Source organism: Coregonus clupeaformis, chromosome 1 (assembly GCF_020615455.1).
Source record: "Coregonus clupeaformis isolate EN_2021a chromosome 1, ASM2061545v1, whole genome shotgun sequence".
NCBI lineage: Eukaryota > Metazoa > Chordata > Actinopteri > Salmoniformes > Salmonidae > Coregonus > Coregonus clupeaformis.
The window spans coordinates 88,065,523-88,085,948 of record NC_059192.1 but is presented as its reverse complement, the minus strand read 5'-3'; the positions used below and the strand labels follow the sequence as shown (position 1 = coordinate 88,085,948).

Here is a 20,426-nt window from a genome sequence, read left to right as displayed (position 1 = left end):
TAGAGTAGAGGTGTTCTAGGCTATAATCTAATGACCAGTTCGAGTAGAGGTGTTTTAGGCTATAGTCTAATGACCAGTTAGAGGGGAGGTGTTCTAGGCTATAATCTAATGACCAGTTAGAGTAGAGGTGTTCTAGGCTATAGTCTAATGACCAGTTAGAGGGGAGGTGTTCTAGGCTATAGTCTAATACCCAGTTAGAGAGGTGTTCTAGGCTATAGTCTAATACCCAGTTAGAGAGGTGTTCTAGGCTATAGTCTAATGACCAGTTAGAGAGGTATTCTAGGCTATATTCTAATACCCAGTTAGAGAGGTGTTCTAGGCTATAGTCTAATACCCAGTTAGAGAGGTGTTCTAGCTATAGTCTACTGACCAGTTAGATGAGAGTTGTTCTAGGCTATAGTCTACTGACCAGTTAGAGGAGAGGTGTTCTAGGCTATAGTCTACTGACCAGTTAGAGGGGAGGTGTTCTAGGCTATAGTCTACTGACCAGTTAGAGATGTGTTCTAGGCTATAGTCTACTGACCAGTTAGAGGAGAGGTGTTCTAGGCTATAGTCTAATGACCGGTTAGAGGGGAGGTGTTCTAGGCTATAGTCTAATGACCCATTAGAGTAGAGGTGTTCTAGGCTATAGTCTAATGACCAGTTAGAGGGGAGGTGTTCTAGGCTATAATCTACTGACCAGTTCGAGTAGAGGTGTTTTAGGCTATAGTCTAATGACCAGTTAGAGGGGAGGTGTTCTAGGCTATAATCTAATGACCAGTTAGAGTAGAGGTGTTCTAGGCTATAGTCTAATGACCAGTTAGAGGGGAGGTGTTCTAGGCTATAGTCTAATACCCAGTTAGAGAGGTGTTCTAGGCTATAGTCTAATACCCAGTTAGAGAGGTGTTCTAGGCTATAGTCTAATGACCAGTTAGAGAGGTGTTCTAGGCTATATTCTAATACCCAGTTAGAGAGGTGTTCTAGGCTATAGTCTAATACCCAGTTAGAGAGGTGTTCTAGCTATAGTCTACTGACCAGTTAGATGAGAGTTGTTCTAGGCTATAGTCTACTGACCAGTTAGAGGAGAGGTGTTCTAGGCTATAGTCTACTGACCAGTTAGAGGGGAGGTGTTCTAGGCTATAGTCTACTGACCAGTTAGAGATGTGTTCTAGGCTATAGTCTACTGACCAGTTAGAGGAGAGGTGTTCTAGGCTATAGTCTAATGACCGGTTAGAGGGGAGGTGTTCTAGGCTATAGTCTAATGACCCATTAGAGTAGAGGTGTTCTAGGCTATAGTCTAATGACCAGTTAGAGGGGAGGTGTTCTAGGCTATAATCTACTGACCAGTTAGAGGGGAGGTGTTCTAGGCTATAGTCTAATACCCTTTTAGAGAGGTGTTCTAGGCTATAGTCTATTGACCAGTTAGAGTGGAGGTGTTCTAGGCTATAATCTAATGACCAGTTAGAGTAGAGGTGTTCTAGGCTATAGTCTAATGACCGGTTAGAGGGGAGGTGTTCTAGGCTATAATCTAATGACCAGTTAGAGTAGAGGTGTTCTAGGCTATAGTCTAATGACCAGTTAGAGGGGGAGGTGTTCTAGGCTATAGTCTAATACCCAGTTAGAGAGGTGTTCTAGGCTATAGTCTAATACCCAGTTAGAGAGGTGTTCTAGGCTATAGTCTAATGACCAGTTAGAGAAGAGTTGTTCTAGGCTATAGTCTAATGACCAGAGAGGAGAGGTGTTCTAGGCTATAGTCTACTGACCAGTTAGAGGGGAGGTGTTCTAGGCTATAGTCTAATGACCAGTTAGAGGAGAGGTGTTATAGGCTATAGTCTAATGACCAGTTAGAGGCGAGGTGTTCTAGGCTATAGTCTAATGACCAGTTAGAGGAGATGTGTTCTAGGCTATAGTCTAATGACCAGTTAGAGGGGAGGTGTTCTAGGCTATAGTCTACTGACCAGTTAGATGAGAGGTGTTCTAGGCTATAGTCTAATGACCAGTTAGAGCGGAGGTGTTCTAGGCTATAGTCTAATGACCAGTTAGAGGAGAGGTGTTCTAGGCTATAGTCTACTGACCAGTTAGAGGGGAGGTGTTCTAGGCTATAGTCTAATGACCAGTTAGAGGGGAGGTGTTCTAGGCTATAGTCTAATGACCAGATAGAGGAGAGGTGTTCTAGGCTATAGTCTAATGACAAGTTAGAGGAGAGGTGTTCTAGGCTATAGTCTAATGACCAGTTAGAGGGGAAGTGTTCTAGGCTATAGTCTAATGACCAGTTAGAGGGGAAGTGTTCTAGGCTATAGTCTAATGACCAGTTAGAGTAGAGGTGTTCTAGGCTATAGTCTAATGACCAGTTAGAGGGGAGGTGTTCTAGGCTATAGTATAATGACCAGTTAGAGGAGAGGTGTTCTAGGCTATAGTCTACTGACCAGTTAGAGTAGAGGTGTTCTAGGCTATAATCTAATGACCAGTTAGAGTAGAGGTGTTCTAGGCTATAGTCTAATGACCAGTTAGAGGGGAGGTGTTCTAGGCTATAGTCTAATGACCAGTTAGAGGAGAGGTGTTCTAGGCTATAATCTAATGACCAGTTAGAGTAGAGGTGTTCTAGGCTATAGTCTAATGACCAGTTAGAGGGGAGGTGTTCTAGGCTATAATCTAATGACCAGTTAGAGTAGAGGTGTTCTAGGCTATAGTCTAATGACCAGTTAGAGGGGAGGTGTTCTAGGCTATAGTCTAATACCCAGTTAGAGAGGTGTTCTAGGCTATAGTCTAATACCCAGTTAGAGAGGTGTTCTAGGCTATAGTCTAATGACCAGTTAGATGAGAGGTGTTCTAGGCTATAGTCTACTGACCAGTTAGAGGAGAGGTGTTCTAGGCTATAATCTAATGACCAGTTAGAGTAGAGGTGTTCTAGGCTATAGTCTAATGACCAGTTAGAGGGGAGGTGTTCTAGGCTATAATCTAATGACCAGTTAGAGTAGAGGTGTTCTAGGCTATAGTCTAATGACCAGTTAGAGGGGAGGTGTTCTAGGCTATATTCTAATACCCAGTTAGAGAGGTGTTCTAGGCTATAGTCTAATACCCAGTTAGAGAGGTGTTCTAGGCTATAGTCTACTGACCAGTTAGATGAGAGGTGTTCTAGGCTATAGTCTACTGACCAGTTAGAGGAGAGGTGTTCTAGGCTATAGTCTACTGACCAGTTAGAGGGGAGGTGTTCTAGGCTATAGTCTACTGACCAGTTAGAGAGGTGTTCTAGGCTATAGTCTACTGACCAGTTAGAGGAGAGGTGTTCTAGGCTATAGTCTAATGACCAGTTAGAGGGGAGGTGTTCTAGGCTATAGTCTAATGACCCGTTAGAGTAGAGGTGTTCTAGGCTATAGTCTAATGACCAGTTAGAGGGGAGGTGTTCTAGGCTATAGTCTAATACCCAGTTAGAGAGGTGGTCTAGGCTATAGTCTACCGACCAGTTAGAGGAGAGGTGTTCTAGGCTATAGTCTACCGACCAGTTAGAGGGGAGGTGTTCTAGGCTATAGTCTAATACCCAGTTAGAGAGGTGTTCTAGGCTATAGTCTACTGACCAGTTAGAGGGGAGGTGTTCTAGGCTATAGTCTAATGACCAGTTAGAGGGGAGGTGTTCTAGGCTATAGTCTAATACCCAGTTAGAGAGGTGTTCTAGGCTATAGTCTACTGACCAGTTAGAGTGGAGGTGTTCTAGGCTATAGTCTAATGACCAGTTAGAGGGGAGGTGTTCTAGGCTATAGTCTAATGACCAGATAGAGGGGAGGTGTTCTAGATTATAGTCTATTTGACCAGTTAGAGGAGAGGTGTTCTAGGCTATAGTCTAATGACCAGTTAGAGAGGTGTTCTAGGCTATAATCTAATACCCAGTTAAAGGAGAGGTGTTCTAGGCTATAGTCTAATGACCAGTTAGAGAGGTGTTCTAGGCTATAGTCTAATACCCAGTTAGAGAGGTGTTCTAGGCTATAGTCTAATGACCAGTTAGAGAGGTGTTCTAGGCTATAGTCTAATACCCAGTTAGAGAGGTGTTCTAGGCTATAATCTAATGACCAGTTAGAGGGGAGGTGTTCTAGGCTATAGTCTAATGACCAGTTAGAGGAGAGGTGTTCTAGGCTATAGTCTAATGACCAGTTAGAGGGGAGGAGTTCTAGGCTATAGTCTAATACCCAGTTAGAGAGGTGTTCTAGGCTATAGTCTAATGACCAGTTAGAGGGGAGGTGTTCTAGGCTATAGTCTAATGACCAGTTAGAGAGGTGTTCTAGGCTATAGTCTAATACCCAGTTAGAGAGGTGTTCTAGGCTATAGTCTAATGACCAGTTAGAGGAGAGGTGTTCTAGGCTATAGTCTAATGACCAGTTAGAGAGGTGTTCTAGGCTATAGTCTACTGACCAGTTAGAGAGGTGTTCTAGGCTATAGTCTAATGACCAGTTAGAGAGGTGTTCTAGGCTATAGTCTAATGACCAGTTAGAGGGGAGGTGTTCTAGGCTATAGTCTAATGACCAGTTAGAGGAGAGGTGTTCTAGTCTATAGTCTACCGACCAGTTAGAGGGGAGGTGTTCTAGGCTATAGTCTAATGACCAGTTAGAGGAGAGGTGTTCTAGGCTATAGTCTAATGACCAGTTAGAGGAGAGGTGTTCTAGGCTATAGTCTAATGACCAGTTAGAGGAGAGGTGTTCTAGGCTATAGTCTAATGACCAGTTAGAGGAGAGGTTTTCTAGGCTATAGTCTACCGACCAGTTAGAGGGGAGGTGTTCTAGGCTATATTCTAATGACCAGTTAGAGGGGAGGTGTTCTAGGCTATAGTCTAATGACCAGATAGAGGGGAGGTGTTCTAGGCTGTAGTCTAATGACCAGTTAGAGGGGAGTTGTTCTAGGCTATAGTGTAATGACCAGTTAGAGGGGAGGTGTTCTAGGCTATAGTCTAATGACCAGTTAGAGGGGAGGTGTTCTAGGCTATAGTCTAACAACAATATGAGGGAAAAAGACGGACCTCCCAATAACAAGGAAATTACATGGTATAGTCCATACTATTCGCTTTACTGCAGAGGACAATGTGTGTTTATGTGTGTACGTATGTATGTATGTGTGTGTGTGAGTGAGTGTGTGTTACCTTCCAGAGCAGCACAGCCAGCAGTAGGAAGATGAGTATTCCCACAAGTAGGCTGATGGCAATGATCCAACCAACAACATAGCCTCTTGGCTCCTGGCTATGGAGCGCCTCGAACACCAGCTGAAACACAATGACAATACAGTTAAACGTAACCTCAAACACAGACACACATAGAGACATACAGCCAACCACAAGCTAAGTACTATAACATTTTTACATTTTAGTCATTTAGCAGACGCTCTTATCCAGAGCGACTTACAGTTAGTGAGTGCATACATTTTTATTTTTTTTTCATACTGGCCCCCCGTGGGAATCGAACCCACAACCCTGGCGTTGCAAACGCCATGCTCTACCAACTGAGCTACATCCCTGCCGGCCATTCCCTCCCCTACCCTGGACGACACTGTGCGCCGCCCCATGGGTCTCCCGGTCGCGGCCGGCTACGACAGAGCCTGGATTCGAACCAGGATCTCTAGTGGCACAGCTAGCACTGCGATGCAGTGCCTTAGACCACTGCGCCACTATAAGTACTGTAAGATAAGCTAAGTACTGTAAGTACTGTAAGATAAGATAAGTACTGTACGTACTGTAAAATAAGCTAAGTACTGTAAGTACTGTAAGATAAGCTAACTACTGTAAGTACTGTAAGATAAGATAAGTACTGTAAGTACTGTAAGATAAGATAAGTACTGTACGTACTGTAAAATAAGCTAAGTACTGTAAGTACTGTAAGATAAGCTAACTACTGTAAGTACTGTAAGATAAGATAAGTACTGTAAGATAAGTACTGTAAGTACTGTAAGATAAGCAAAGTACTGTAAGTACTGTACGATAAGCTAAGTACTGTAAGATAAGCTAAGTACTGTAAGTACTGTAAGCTAAGATAAGCACTGTAAGCTATGCTAAGTACTGTAAGTACTGTACGTACTGTAAAATAAGCTAAGTACTTTAAGTACTGTAAGATAAGCTAAGCACTGTAATTTAAGCTAAGCACTGTAAGTACTGTACATACTGTAAATTAAGCTAAGTACTGTAAGTACTGTAAGATAAGCTAAGCACTGTAAGCTAAGCACTGTCAGCTAAGCCAAGCACTGTAAGTACTGTACGTACTGTAAAATAAGCTAAGTACTGAATGTACTGTAAGATAAACTAAGTACTGTAAGATAAGCTAGGTACTGTAAGTACTGTAAGATAAGCTAGGTACTCTAAGTGCTGTAAAATAAGCTAAGCACTGTAAGTACTGTAAACTAAGATAAGTACTGTAAACTAAGATAAGTACTGTATGCTAAGCTAAATACTGTTCCTAAGTGACAACCTCCAAGGCCAGAGAAAGGGCTAGCCTAAATAATGTCTCTGGAGGGGAGACATGGCCCGGTCGCTAACTGGAGAAGTGTGTGTGTGTTTGTGTGTTTGTGTATGTGTGTGTGTGTGTGTGTGTGCGCGCCAAGGATACAGTAAAGGGATTATAAGTATGAAGAATGGATACTACAGTACAGCTGGGTGGAGAAGAAACTGTGGAGGTTTCAGATAAAATACAGTGTTTCACAGTTTTCACTACTGATGCTAACCAGCACCCAGGTCTGTCTGGGTCTGTGACAGACCTGGGTTCAAATCCTATTTGAAATATTTGAAAACAAACAAATACTTGATCTGTGCTTGATTGAGCTTTCCTGGCCCAAAACTGCAAAGCCCGCCCATCTGACAGTGCAGGCAGGCTAGAGCAAACTCTCACATTATTGAAGAAAGATCTAAAATATTATTATTTGAACCCAGGTCTGTGGGTCTGGGTCTGGGTTGTGGGTCTGGGCAGGAAATCACTCCTTCCTAGATGTCAGACACAATAACACAGCATTCCAACTGGAATATGGTGCATAGCAAAAAGGAATACTGTAACATGTTAAGTTAAGAATTCAGTCAGGCTGCATCCCAAATGGCACCCTATTCCCTATATAGTGCACTACTATTGACCAGGTAGGGTCCATAGAGAATACGTGCCATTTGGGATACAGCCTCAGTGTTATCAGACCGCTTCACCGTGTGAGACTCCAGTCCTCATGGGATTTTAGGATCCAAATGTGTCATGAAAAACGCAACACTGACCGAAAAACCAGGACAGAGAAGACAGACCAAGAAGACGGCCAGGAAAATCTTCTTTTAACTGCATCTCCTCCAGAATGCTTTTCCACATTTCTTCTTTGATTTCCCTCCCATCGTGGAACTGTACCTTCTGTCGTTATGGAAGCCAAACCACTAAAACGTGTATGTGCATGTGCAATGGAAACATACAGTATGTTAGGTTCTGATCCGTACTCTGACTGACTGACTCCAGCTGAGTTTGTGCTGAGCTATCAATATTGAACAAATGTCTACGGGTACTAACACGTAAGGAACCATTTAAATCGAGTCACTGAGATTATAACGGACACAGCAGATTATTTGTATTCTCCTATCATTTATCAGTAGTGGTTTAAGGTAGTGAATTGACCAGACGCTCAGGGGGGTGGGAGGTGTAGCTGGGGGAAATTAAAGTAGTCACTAAGTGCTGGGAGAGCAGTAGGGAACGGACACATTCACACATTCACAGTCTCGTCTGATTCAGCGGCTGAATTAGCCAAGCTCCTCTTGGGGCCTGGGGGTCACGCAGCAGCGCGGTGGGGACTAGGTCAGGAGATGGAGCTGCGAGCTGGGGTCTGGAGGTCATCAACGTAATCAGCTGAGAGGATCTGGGATAAGTGATTGCCGAGCGCTCATCACTTCATTCCACTGCACCACAGGCACATCCAATCACTCAACGCATCGAGGCCTGCTGCCCTGTGTGTGTGTGTGCTACCCTGCTCTCTCTGAGGAGATCTTGTCCTTGAGGACCACAGCTGAGGACCCCCAAATACAACACCGCCACAACCCCCATGACGTCCAGGTTGATCTGGCTTCCTGCCTCCAGCTGTTCCCCAGGCTTCAATCTCCATTAGATTCAGCTTCTAGATTCACCCCTCAGGGCTGGCTGAGGCACATCACAGCAATAAACTGGCTGTTAGAATGTCTCACTGACATCATGATGTGTCTACTGCATGCTGAAACTGATCCAACACGCTGATTGAACACTAAGGTAACCTGCCTAAATGACTACCGACCCATAGCACTCACGTCTGTAGCCATGAAGTGCATTGAAAAGCTGGTCACGGCTCACATCAACACCATTATCCCGGATACCCTAGACCCACTCCAATTTGCATACCGCCCTAACAGATCCACAGATGATGCAATCTCTATTGCATTCCACACTGCACTTTTCCCACCTGGACAAAAGGAACACCTACGTGAGAATGCTATTCATTGACTACAGCTCAGCGTTCAACACCATTGTGCCCTCAAAGCTCATCACTAAGCTAAGGACCCTGGGACTAAACACCTCACTCTGCAACTGGATCCTGGACTTCCTGACGGGCCGCCCCCAGGTGGTAAGGGTAGGTAACAACACATCTGCCACGCTGATCCTCAACACGGGGGCCCCTCAGGGGTGCGTGCTCAGTCCCCTCCTGTACTCCCTGTTCACCCATGACTGCATGGCCAGGCACGACTCCAACACCATCATTAAGTTTGCAGACGACAACAGTGGTAGGCCTGATCACTGACAACGATGAGACAGCCTATAGGGAGGAGGTCAGAGACCTGGCCGTGTGGTGCCAAGATAACAACCTCTCCCTCAACGTGATCAACACAAAGGAAATGATTGTGGACTACAGGAAAAAGAGGACCAATCACGCCCCCATTCGCATCGACGGGGCTGTAGTGGAGCAGGTTGAGAGCTTCAAGTTCCTTGGTGTCCACATCACCAACAAACTATCATGGTCTAAACACACCAAGACAGACGTAAAGAGGGCACGACAAAGCCTATTCCCCCACAGGAGACTGAAAAGATTTGGTATGGGTCCTCAGATTCTCAAAAAGTTATACTGCTGCACCAGAGAGCATCCTGACTGGTTGCATCACTGCCTGGTATGGCAACTGCTCGGCCTCCGACCGCAAGGCACTACAGAGGGTAGAGCGTAAGGCCCAGTACATCACTGGGGCCAAACTTCCTGCCATCCAGGACCTCTATACCAGGCGGTGTCAGAGGAAGGCCCTATAAATGGTCAAAGACTCCAGCCACCCTAGTCATAGACTGTTCTCTCTGCTACCGCATGGCAAGCGGTACCGGAGTGCCAAGTCTAGGTCCAAAAGGCTTCTATCCCCAAGTCATAAGACTCCTAAACAGATAATCAAATAGCTACCTGGACTTTCACTTATAATTCACTCTATTCCAATTCCAGTTGGTCAGAAGTTTACATACACTAAGTTGACTGTGCCTTTGAACAGCTTGGAAAATTCCAGAAAATGATGTCATGGCTTTAGAAGCTTCTGATAGGCTAATTGACATCATTTGAGTCAATTGTAGGTGTACCTGTGGATGTATTTCAAGGCATACCTTCAAATTCTGTGCCTCTTTGCTTGGCATCATGGGAAAATCAAAATAAATCAGCCAAGACCTCAGAAAAAGAATTGTAGACCTCCACAAGTCTGGTTCATCCTTGGGAGCAATTTTCAAATGCCTGAGGTACCACGTTCATCTGTACAAACAATAGTACGCAAGTATAAACACCATGGGACGACGCAGCCGTCATACCGCTCAGGAATGAGATGCGTTCTGTCTCCTAGAGATGAATGTACTTTGGTGCGAAAAGTGCAAATCAATCCCAGAACAACAGCAAAGGACCTTGTGAAGATGCTGGAGGAAACAGGTACAAAAGTATCTATATCCATAGTAAAAAGAGTCCTATATCGACATAACCTGAAAGGCCGCTCAGCAAGGAAGAAGCCACTGCTCCAAAACCGCCATAAAAAAGCCAGACTATGGTTTGCAACTGCACATGGGGACAAAGATCGTACTTTTTGGAGAAATGTCTTCTGGTCTGATGAAACAAAAATATAACTGTTTGTCCATAATGACCATCGTTATGTTTGGATGAAAAAGGGGGTTGATTGCAAGCCGAAGAACAAGTTTGACATTTTAGTCATTTAGCAGACGCTCTTATCCAGAGCGACTTAGTGAGTGAGTGCATACATTTTCATACACCATCCTAACCGTGAAGCATGGGGGTGGCAGCATCATGCTGTGGGGGTGCTTTGCTGCAGGAGGGACTAGTGCACTTCAGAAAATAGATGGCATCATGAGGAAGGAAAATTATGTGGATATATTGAAGCAACATCTCAAGACAACAGTCAGGAAGTTAAAGCTTGGTTACAAATGGGTCTTCCAAATGGACAATGACCCCAAGCATACTTCCAAAGTTGTGGCAAAATGGCTTAAGGACAACAAAGTCAAGGTATTGGAGTGGCCATCACAAAGCCCTGACCTCAATTCTATAGAAAATGTGTGGGCAGAACTGAAAAAGCGTGTGTGAGCAAGGAGGCCTACAAACCTGACTCAGTTACTCCAGCTCTGTCAGGAGGAATGGGCCAAAATTCACCCAACTTATTGTGGGAAGCTTGTGGAATGCTACCTGAAATGTTTGACCCAAGTTAAACAATTTAAAGGCAATGCTACCAAATACTAATTGAGTGTATAAATAAATAAAAACTAAAATAAATCATTCTCTCTACTATTATTCTGACATTTCACATTCTTAAAATAAAGTGGTGATCCCAGCTGACCTAAGACAGGGAAGTTTTACTAGGATTAAATGTCAAGAATTGTGAAAAACTGAGTTTAAATGTATGTGGCTAAGGTGTATGTAAACTTCTGACTTCAACTGTACATATTACCTCAATTACCTTGACTAACCGGTGCCCCCGCACATTGACTCTGTACTGGTACCCCATGTATATAGCCTCGCTACTGGTATTTTACTGCTGCTCTTTAACTCTTGAGTGTGCCGTCTCTAGCCAACTCTCCTGTTATCTCTCTCAGAATGACCTTCTTGATCCAAACCAGTCAGGTTTCAAGACTGGTCATTCAACTGAGACTGCTCTTCTCTGTGTCACGGAGGCTCTCCGCACTGCTAAAGCTAACTCTCTCTCCGCTGCTCTTATCCTTCTAGACCTATCTGCTGCCTTTGATACTGTGAACCATCAGATCCTCCTCTCCACCTTCTCCGAGTTGGGCATCTCCGGCGCTGCTCACTCTTGGATTGCGTCCTACCTGACAGGTCGCTCCTACCAGGTGGTGTGGTGAGAATCTGTCTCCGCACCACTCGCTCTCACCACTGGTGTCCCCCAGGGCTCAGTTCTAGGCCCTCTCCTATTCTCTCTATACACCAAGTCACTTGGCTCTGTCATATCCTCACATGGTCTCTCCTATCATTGCTACGCAGACGACACACAATTAACTGATAACAAGGTGTGCGAATCGCATCTCTGCATGTCTGGCAGACATATCAGTGTGGATGTCGGATCACCACCTCAAGCTGAACCTCGACAAGACGGAGCTGCTCTTCCTCCTGGGGAAGGACTGCCCGCTCCATGATCTCGCCATCACGGTTGACAACTCCATTGTGTCCTCCTCCCAGAGTGCAAAGAACCTTAGCATGACCCTGGGCAACACCCTGTCGTTCTCCGCTAACATCAAAGCGGTGACCCGATCCTGCAGGTTCATGCTCTACAACATTCGCAGAGTACGACCCTACCTTACACAGAAAGCGGCACAGGTCCTAATCCAGGCACTTGTCATCTCCCGTCTGGATTACTGCAACTCGCTGTTGGCTGGGCTCCCTGCCTGTGCCATTAAACCCCTACAACTTATCCAGAACACTGCAGCCCGTCTGGTGTTCAACCTTCCCAAGTTCTCTCATGTCACCCCACTCCTCCGCACACTCCACTGGCTTCCAGTTGAGGCTCGCATCTACTACAAAACCATGGTGCTTGCCTACGGAGCTGTGAGGGGAACGGCACCTCCTTACCTTCAGGCTCTGATCAGACCCTACACCCAAACGAGGGCACTACGGTCATCCACCTCTGGCCTGCTAGCCCCCCTACCTTTACAGAAGCACAGTTCCCGCTCAGCCCAGTCAAAGCTATTCACTGCTCTGGCACCCCATTGGTGGAACAAGCTCTCCCACGATGCCAGGACAGCGGAGTCACTGACCACCTTCCGGAGACACTTGAAACCCTACCTCTTTAAGGAATACCTGGAATAGTATAAAGTAATCCTTCAGAGTGATGTACTTACTGAAGTGTCTTCTGGTAGCCCCTGCAGTACCTCTATTGCCCTCCCGTCCACTCTCACATTACCCCTAGTCACGAACTGGATCAGCGACGAGCTGTCCTGTAGGTAGGTGTGTGTGTGTGTGAGAGAGAGAGAGAAGGGGGAGGGGGGATTCATGCAACTTCCTTCAGATCCATACTGTAATAAACATTATTAGCCTAAGTAAAACAAAAATATACTAACCATGTAACAACGATGTAACAACATGTAACAACTATGTAATATCCATATGCTTACCCTCTTCAGTATCTCTGTGTTTAGTAGAAGTTTCACATCTATACTGACAGCTTCCTCTTTGGACTGGGAGCCCAGAGTACATGAGATGGTTAAACATGCTCTCCCTGGCCGGTCACAGTCCTGTTGGAGGGATGGGATGGGAGAGAGGGGGAGAGACAGAGAAAGAGGGAAAGCGAGAGCGAAAGCGAGAGAGGGAAAGCGAAAGCAAGAAAGAGAAAGAGAGAGAGAGAGAGAGAGAGAGAGAGAGAGAGAGAGAGAGAGAGAGAGAGAGAGAGAGAGAGAGAGAGAGAGAGAGAGAGAGAGAGAGAGAGAGAGAGAGAGAGAGAGAGAGAGAGAGAGAGAGAGAGAGAGATGAACAGATGTTACACAGCACACACATGATACATCACCAAGGGAAACACTTTCAGTGAACCTAAAAGTCCACTGACTGGGACCGTCAAGGTGTGTGTGTGTGTGCATGCATCTGTCTGTGTGTGTTCATGGGTGGGTGCGTCTGCATCGGTGTGTGAGTGTATGGGCCCTCTCTCTCTTTGTTTGTGTGTGTCTCTCTTTCTCTCTGTTTATTTACCAGGACCCTGCGTCCAGACTTGGTGAAGAATGCGAACATGGTGTGGAAGATACTCTCTCTGTCCTGGGGGATGGAACAGGGCTGGGTGTTCCTATGGGAGGTGCAGTTCCCTTGCCCCTCCGCCACCTGGGGAGACAGAGGAAGAGGAGGAGATAGGATGGGAGGAGGAGGAGGAGGGAGGAAGAGGAGGGAGATGAGGAAGGGAGGAGGAGGATGGAAAGAGGAGGATGGGAGGAGGAGGATGGAAGTTGGAGAGAGAAATATCTCAGGAATGTTGTACAACACATTCTACAGGTGAGTAGAGGACTCCTGAGAGAGACAACACATTCTACAGGTGAGTAGAGGACTCCTGAGGGAGACAACACATTCTACAGGTGAGTAGAGGACTCTCCTGAGAAAGACGACACATTCTATAGGTGAGTAGACGACTCTCCTGAGAGAGACGACACATTCTCCTGGTGAGTAGAGGACTCTCCTGAGAGAAACCAATAATTTTACTTTAAAGACCCACTGATATATTTCTCATAATTTTTAAGATTTTACAATATGTTTATTGGTTTTTACTTGTTTTAAAGCAGGGGCACAACTTTCACTGGGGACGGACATGTCCCCCCACATTATGAAATTGCATTTCTGTCCCCCCCAGTTTTAGCATTGGAATGTGATACAAAACAAGGCAATGGTGTGTTTTAGGACCATGCGGACGCCTCCGAGCGGTCGGGTAGGCTGTTTGGAGTGTTTATCCGACTGAATAAAATATATACAGTGAGGGAAAAAAGTATTTGATCCCCTGCTGATTTTGTACGTTTGCCCACTGACAAAGACATGATCAGTCTATAATTTTAATGGTAAGTTTATTTGAACAGTGAGAGACAGAATAACAACAACAAAAATCCAGAAAAACGCATGTCAAAAATGTTATTAATTGATTTGCATTTTAATGAGGGAAATAAGTATTTGACCCCCTCTCAATCAGAAAGAGTTCTGGCTCCCAGGTGTCTTTTATACAGGTAACGAGCTGAGATTCGGAGCACACTCTAAAGGGAGTGCTCCTAATCTCAGCTTGTTACCTGTATAAAAGAAACCTGTCCACAGAAGCAATCAATCAATCAGATTCCAAACTCTCCACCATGGCCAAGACCAAAGAGCTCTCCAAGGATGTCAGGGACAAGATTGTAGACCTACACTAGGCTGGAATGGGCTACAAGACCATCACCAAGCAGCTTGGTGAGAAGGTGACAACAGTTGGTGCGATTATTCGCAAATGGAAGAAACACAAAAGAACTGTCAATCTCCCTCGGCCTGGGGCTCCATGCAAGATCTCACCTCGTGGAGTTGCAATGATCATGAGAACGGTGAGGAATCAGCCCAGAACTACATGGGAGGATCTTGTCAATGATCTCAAGGCAGCTGGGACCATAGTCACCAAGAAAACAATTGGTAACACACTACGCCGTGAAGGACTGAAATCCTGCAGCGCCCGCAAGGTCCCCCTGCTCAAGAAAGCACATATACAGTACCGTCTGAAGTTTGCCAATGAACATCGGAATGATTCAGAGGAGAACTGGGTGAAAGTGTTGTGGTCAGATGAGACCAAAATCGAGCTCTTTGGCATCAACTCAACTCGCCGTGTTTGGAGGAGGAGGAATGCTGCCTATGACCCCAAGAACACCATCCCCACCATCAAACATGGAGGTGGAAACATTATGCTTTGGGGGTGTTTTTCTGCTAAGGGGACAGGACAACTTCACCGCATCAAAGGGACGATGGACGGGGCCATGTACTGTCAAATATTGTGTGAGAACCTCCTTCTCTCAGCCAGGGCATTGAAAATGGGTCGTGGATGGGTATTCCAGCATGACAATGACCCAAAACACACGGCCAAGGCAACAAAGGAGTGGCTCAAGAAGAAGCACATTAAGGTCCTGGAGTGGCCTAGCCAGTCTCCAGACCTTAATCCCATAGAAAATCTGTGGAGGGAAATGAAGGTTCGATTTGCCAAACGTCAGCCTCGAAACCTTAATGACTTGGAGAAGATCTGCAAAGAGGAGTGGAACAAAATCCCTCCTGAGATGTGTGCAAACCTGGTGGCCAACTACAAGAAACGACCACTGTGATTACCAACAAGGGTTTTGCCACCAAGTACTAAGTTTTGCAGAGGGGTCAAATACTTATTTCCCTCATTAAAATGCAAATCAATTTATAACATTTTTGACATGCATTTATCTGGATTGTTTGTTGTTATTCTGTCTCTCACTGTTCAAATAAATCTACCATTAAAATTATAGACTGATCATGTCTTTGTCAGTGGGCAAACATACAAAATCATACAAGATCAAATACTTTTTTCCCTCACTGTATATATATATATACAACTCTGGAAAAAATTAAGAGACCACTGCAAATTTCTCTTAAATCAGCATCTCTACATGTATGACAGCCATTCCATTCCAGTGTCTGTTGAATTCCAACACAGGCACACCTCATTCTACTGAATTAGGTACTGATTAGGTGATCACCTGAACCAAATCTTATTTAACGGGGAAAAGTATAAAAACCACTGCTGTGGTCATCACTATCCTCTTGCAATAGGACCAGCTGGATGGCAAAAACAGTGCTAATAGCACCTCAAAAGTAATATTAATAAAAAAAATAACTATTGACCATGCCAAAAGAGTTGAAAAGGAAAGTTTTGAGTGAGGAAAAGAAAGGTTCAATTCTGGCTTTACTGGCAGAGAGATACAGTGAGCGTCAGGTTGCTTCCATCTTTAAAATGTCAAAGACGGCGGTTCATAAGAACAAGGTCAAGCAGCAGACATTGGGGACAACAAAGCTACAGACCGGCAGAGGGTGAAAACGACTCTCTACTGACCGGGATGACCGGCAACTCATTCGAATGTCACTCAACAACTGTAGGATGACATCAAGTGACCTACAAAAATAATGGCAAACGGCAGCTGGGGTGAAGTGCACGGCGAGGACGGTTCGAAACAGGCTCCTAGGGGTAGGGCTGAAGTTGTGCAAAGCTAGAAAAAAGCCCTTCATCAATGAGAAGCCAAGAAGAGCCAGGCTGAGGTTTGCAAAAGACCATAAGGATTGGACCTTAGAGGACTGGAGTAAGGTCATCATCTCTGATGAGTCCAATTTTCAGCTTTGTCTAACACCTGGTTGTCTAATGGTTAGACGGAGACCTGGAGAGGCCTACAAGCCACAGTGTCTCGCACCCACTGTGAAATTTGGTGGAGGATTGGTGATGATCTGGGGGTGCTTCAGCAAGGCTGGAATCGGGCAGATTTGTCTTTGTGAATGTCACGGTTTCGGCCGAGGCTGCCTCTCTTCCTTGCTCGGGCAGGCTTCGGCGGTCGTCGTCTCCGGAGTACTAGCTGCCACCGTTGTATGTTTCGATGTTCGTTTGGTTTTGTCTTGATGTTGTACACCTGTTTTTGTTTAGCGCTCATTAGTGTCCTATAAGTTCTCGTTGTGTTTGTCAGGTGTTGTGTGTGATTGTCCTCGCTGTCGTGTTTGTGCGCTACTGTTGGTCATCTGTACTTCGTTGTTTTCCTCCTCTGTTTTAGGAGGGTTCTCGCACATGTTAGTGCGCATTTTGGTTTACGCCTGTGTGCGTATTCTCTCGTCTCCGGGCTTTTTGGCTCGTGTATTGAGTGAGTTTTCACTAAAGTCTTTTGGACTAAGTTTCTGCGTCCTGCGCCTGATTCCTGCACCACACCCACCTACAGCACCCACTGACAGAATCACACACCTTAAGGATGGAATCAGCAGGAGCCGCAGCAGCACCTGAGTCTCTGGAGGATAGGGTCTGTGAGCAGAACGATCAGATCCTTCGTATCGGGACCGCCCTGCAGGACGTGATTAACACCCTTCAACGCTGGGAGACCAGAGGGACACCCACAACTCCACCTCCCGTGCCATCACCATCGGCCAGTCAGCCCATTCAAGCTCCGGAACCCAGGGGAATTCGGCTCTCGCTCCCGAGGGCCTATGATGGGACCGCTGCCGGGTGTCAGGGCTTCCTTCTACAGGTGGAGCTATACCTGGCCACCGTACACCCGGCGCCCTCGGGACACGAGAGCGTGTCCGCCCTCATCTCCTGTCTTACTGGCAAGGCGTTGGAATGGGCCAACGCCGAGTGGAGGAGAATAGACGCCACCACCATCACCTACTCTGAGTTCTCCCGCCGCTTCAGGGCTGTGTTTGACCATCCACCTGAGGGGAAAGCGGCGGGGGAGCGTCTGTTCTACCTCCGGCAGGGGAGGAGGAGCGCCCAGGAGTTCACTTTAGAATTCCGAACTCTAGCGGCGGATGCAGGGTGGAATGAGCGGGCCCTCATCGATCACTACCGCTGTAGTCTACGAGAGGACGTCCGTCGGGAGCTGGCCTGCAGGGATACCAGCCTCTCTTTCGATCAGTTAGTGGACATGTCCATCAGGCTGGACACCCTGCTGGCTACCCGCGGACGTTCCGAGGGGGTCCGTCCATTCCATCCTCCAGCACCTCCCGAGCCGAGCCCTATGGAGCTCGGGGGTGCTGGCGCTAGAGAGAGGAGGGGTCGGAGCACGAGGGGGCCGTCCTCTGCACCAACTGTGGCCGTGGAGGACACACCGCGGCTAGGTGCTGGGGAGGGTCTCCTAGGGGAGAAGACGACAGGCTCCGCACTGGGGAGTCCTTCCAGGTGAGTAGGCGCCCCACTTACCCAGAGCTCTCTGTTGCGCACGTCTGTATACCTGTGCGATTTCCACAGGTTGCACCTCATTCCCAGCATAAGGCGCTGGTAGATTCAGGCGCGGCTGGGAATTTTGTTGATAGAACATTTTGTGTAGAATTAGGGATTCCCCTTCTTCCTGTTGACGTCCCATTCCCCGTTCATGCCCTAGATAGCCTTCCGTTAGGATCGGGCTTGATCAGGGAAGTCACGGCACCACTTAGGATGTGTACGCAGGGGGGTCATGAGGAGATTATCCAGCTATTTCTGATCGACTCACCTGCGTATCCGGTGGTGCTGGGAATGCCCTGGTTGAGTATCCATAATCCGTCTATTTCGTGGCAGGAGAGGGCTCTGATGGAGTGGTCTGCCCAGTGTGTGGGCCGATGTTTAGGTGTTTCCGTGGGGGCTACCTCGGTGGAGAGTCCAAACCAGGTGCCCGCATTGCACATTCCCCCCGAGTATGAGGATTTGGCTATTGTGTTCAGTAAGTCGAGGGCGACGCAGTTACCTCCTCATAGGCAGGGAGATTGTGCGATAGACCTCCAGGCAGGAGCTGCGCTCCCACGGAGCCATGTGTATCCTCTGTCTCAAGAGGAGAAAAGAGCTATGGAGACTTACATAGACGAATCTCTGAGACAAGGATACATACGGCCATCCACTTCCCCTGCGTCCTCGAGTTTCTTTTTTGTGAAGAAGAAGGATGGAGGGTTACGCCCGTGCATTGATTACCGTAGTCTCAATCAGATCACGGTGAAGTACAGTTATCCACTTCCTCTGATTGCGACCATGACGGAGTCATTGCACGGGGCGCGTTTTTTCACAAAATTGGATCTCAGGAGCGCTTACAACTTGGTGTGCATTAGAGAGGGCGATGAATGGAAGACAGCGTTTAGTACCACCTCGGGGCATTACGAGTATATTGTCATGCCATACGGGTTGATGAACGCTCCTTCAGTGTTCCAATCATTTGTGGATGAGATATTCAGGGACATGCAGGGGCAGGGGGTGGTCGTGTACATAGATGACATTCTCGTGTACTCGTCTACCCGAGTCGAGCATGTGGCCCTGGTGCGCCGAGTGTTGAGGAGGCTGTTGGAGCACGACCTGTATGTCAAGGCAGAGAAATGTCTGTTTTTCCAGGAGTCGATCTCCTTTTTGGGTTATCAGTTGTCTGCGTCAGGGGTGAAGATGGAGATTGACCGGGTGTCAGCCGTGCGTAATTGGCAAACTCCAACCACTGTTAAAGAGGTGCAGCAGTTCTTGGGGTTTGCAAATTACTACCGGAGGTTTATCCGGGGTTTTGGACATGTGGCAGCTCCCATAACGTCTCTTTTGAAGGGGGGTCCGGTGCGTTTGCAGTGGTCAGCCGAGGCGGACAGGGCTTTTGGGAGGCTGAAGGACCTGTTTACTTCGGCTCCGGTGCTGGCGCATCCGGATCCCTCTTTACCATTTCAGGTAGAGGTGGACGCGTCAGAGGCCGGTATAGGAGCCGTGCTTTCGCAACGGTCCGGCACGCCACCTAAACTCCGCCCCTGTGCTTTTTATTCCAAAAAGCTCAGTCCGGCGGAGCGAAATTATGACGTAGGGGACAGGGAGCTGTTAGCCGTGGTACAGGCCCTAAAGGTGTGGAGGCATTGGCTTGAGGGGGCTCAACACCCTTTTCTCATTTTGGCTGACCACCGTAATCTGGAGTACATCCGGGCAGCTAGGAGACTGAACCCTCGCCAGGCGCGGTGGAACATGTTTTTGGCCCGGTTCGTATTTAAGATCACGTACATCCCTGGGTCACAGAACGGTAAGGCAGACGCACTGTCTCGGCGGTATGACACGGAGGAGAGGTCCGTGGAGCCCACTCCCATACTGCCGGAGTCTTGTCTGGTGGCACCGGTAGTGTGGGAGGTCGATGCTGAGATCGAGCGGGCGTTGCGCACCGACCCTAGTCCTCCTCAATGCCCGGAGGGTCGGACGTACGTCCCGCTCGAGGTTCGGGATCGATTGATTTATTGGGCTCACACGTCACCCTCTTCAGGACATCCTGGTATTGGCCGGACAGTGCACTGCCTTAGTGCTAAGTACTGGTGGCCCACGTTAGTGAGGGATGTGAGGGTTTATGTCTCCTCCTGCTCGGTGTGCGCCCAGTGTAAGGCGCCTAGACATCTGCCTAGGGGTAAGTTACAACCCCTGCCCGTTCCACAACGACCATGGTCTCACCTCTCGGTGGACTTCGTCACTGACCTTCCCCCCCTCGCAGGGGAATACTACTATACTGGTCGTTGTGGACCGGTTCTCTAAGGCCTGTCGTTTGCTCCCTATGCCAGGCCTTCCTACTGCCCTACAGACCGCCGAAGCTCTATTCACCCACGTTTTCCGGCACTACGGGGTACCCAAGGATATTGTGTCTGATCGAGGTCCCCAGTTCACCTCCAGAGTCTGGAGAGCGTTTATGGAGCGTTTGGGGGTCTCGGTGAGCCTCACCTCGGGTTACCATCCTGAGAGTAATGGGCAGGTGGAACGTGTGAACCAGGATGTGGGTAGGTTTCTTAGATCATACTGC

The 20,426-nt window shown here is 47.2% G+C and overlaps 1 protein-coding gene across 1 annotated transcript in view; it reads right to left on the bottom strand.

The window, feature by feature from the left end:
* LOC121578210 (integrin alpha-9-like) overlaps positions 1–20,426 on the bottom strand; it is a 224,420-nt gene that overhangs the window by 20,117 nt on the left and 183,877 nt on the right. The window contains exons 24-27 of the mRNA XM_041892414.1: positions 13,150–13,275; positions 12,582–12,701; positions 12,309–12,404; positions 5,105–5,224 (exon numbers count right to left, since the gene is read on the bottom strand). Of these exons, the coding sequence (XP_041748348.1) occupies positions 5,105–5,224; positions 12,309–12,404; positions 12,582–12,701; positions 13,150–13,275 (462 nt within the window). The remainder of the gene's footprint in view (positions 1–5,104; positions 5,225–12,308; positions 12,405–12,581; positions 12,702–13,149; positions 13,276–20,426) is intronic.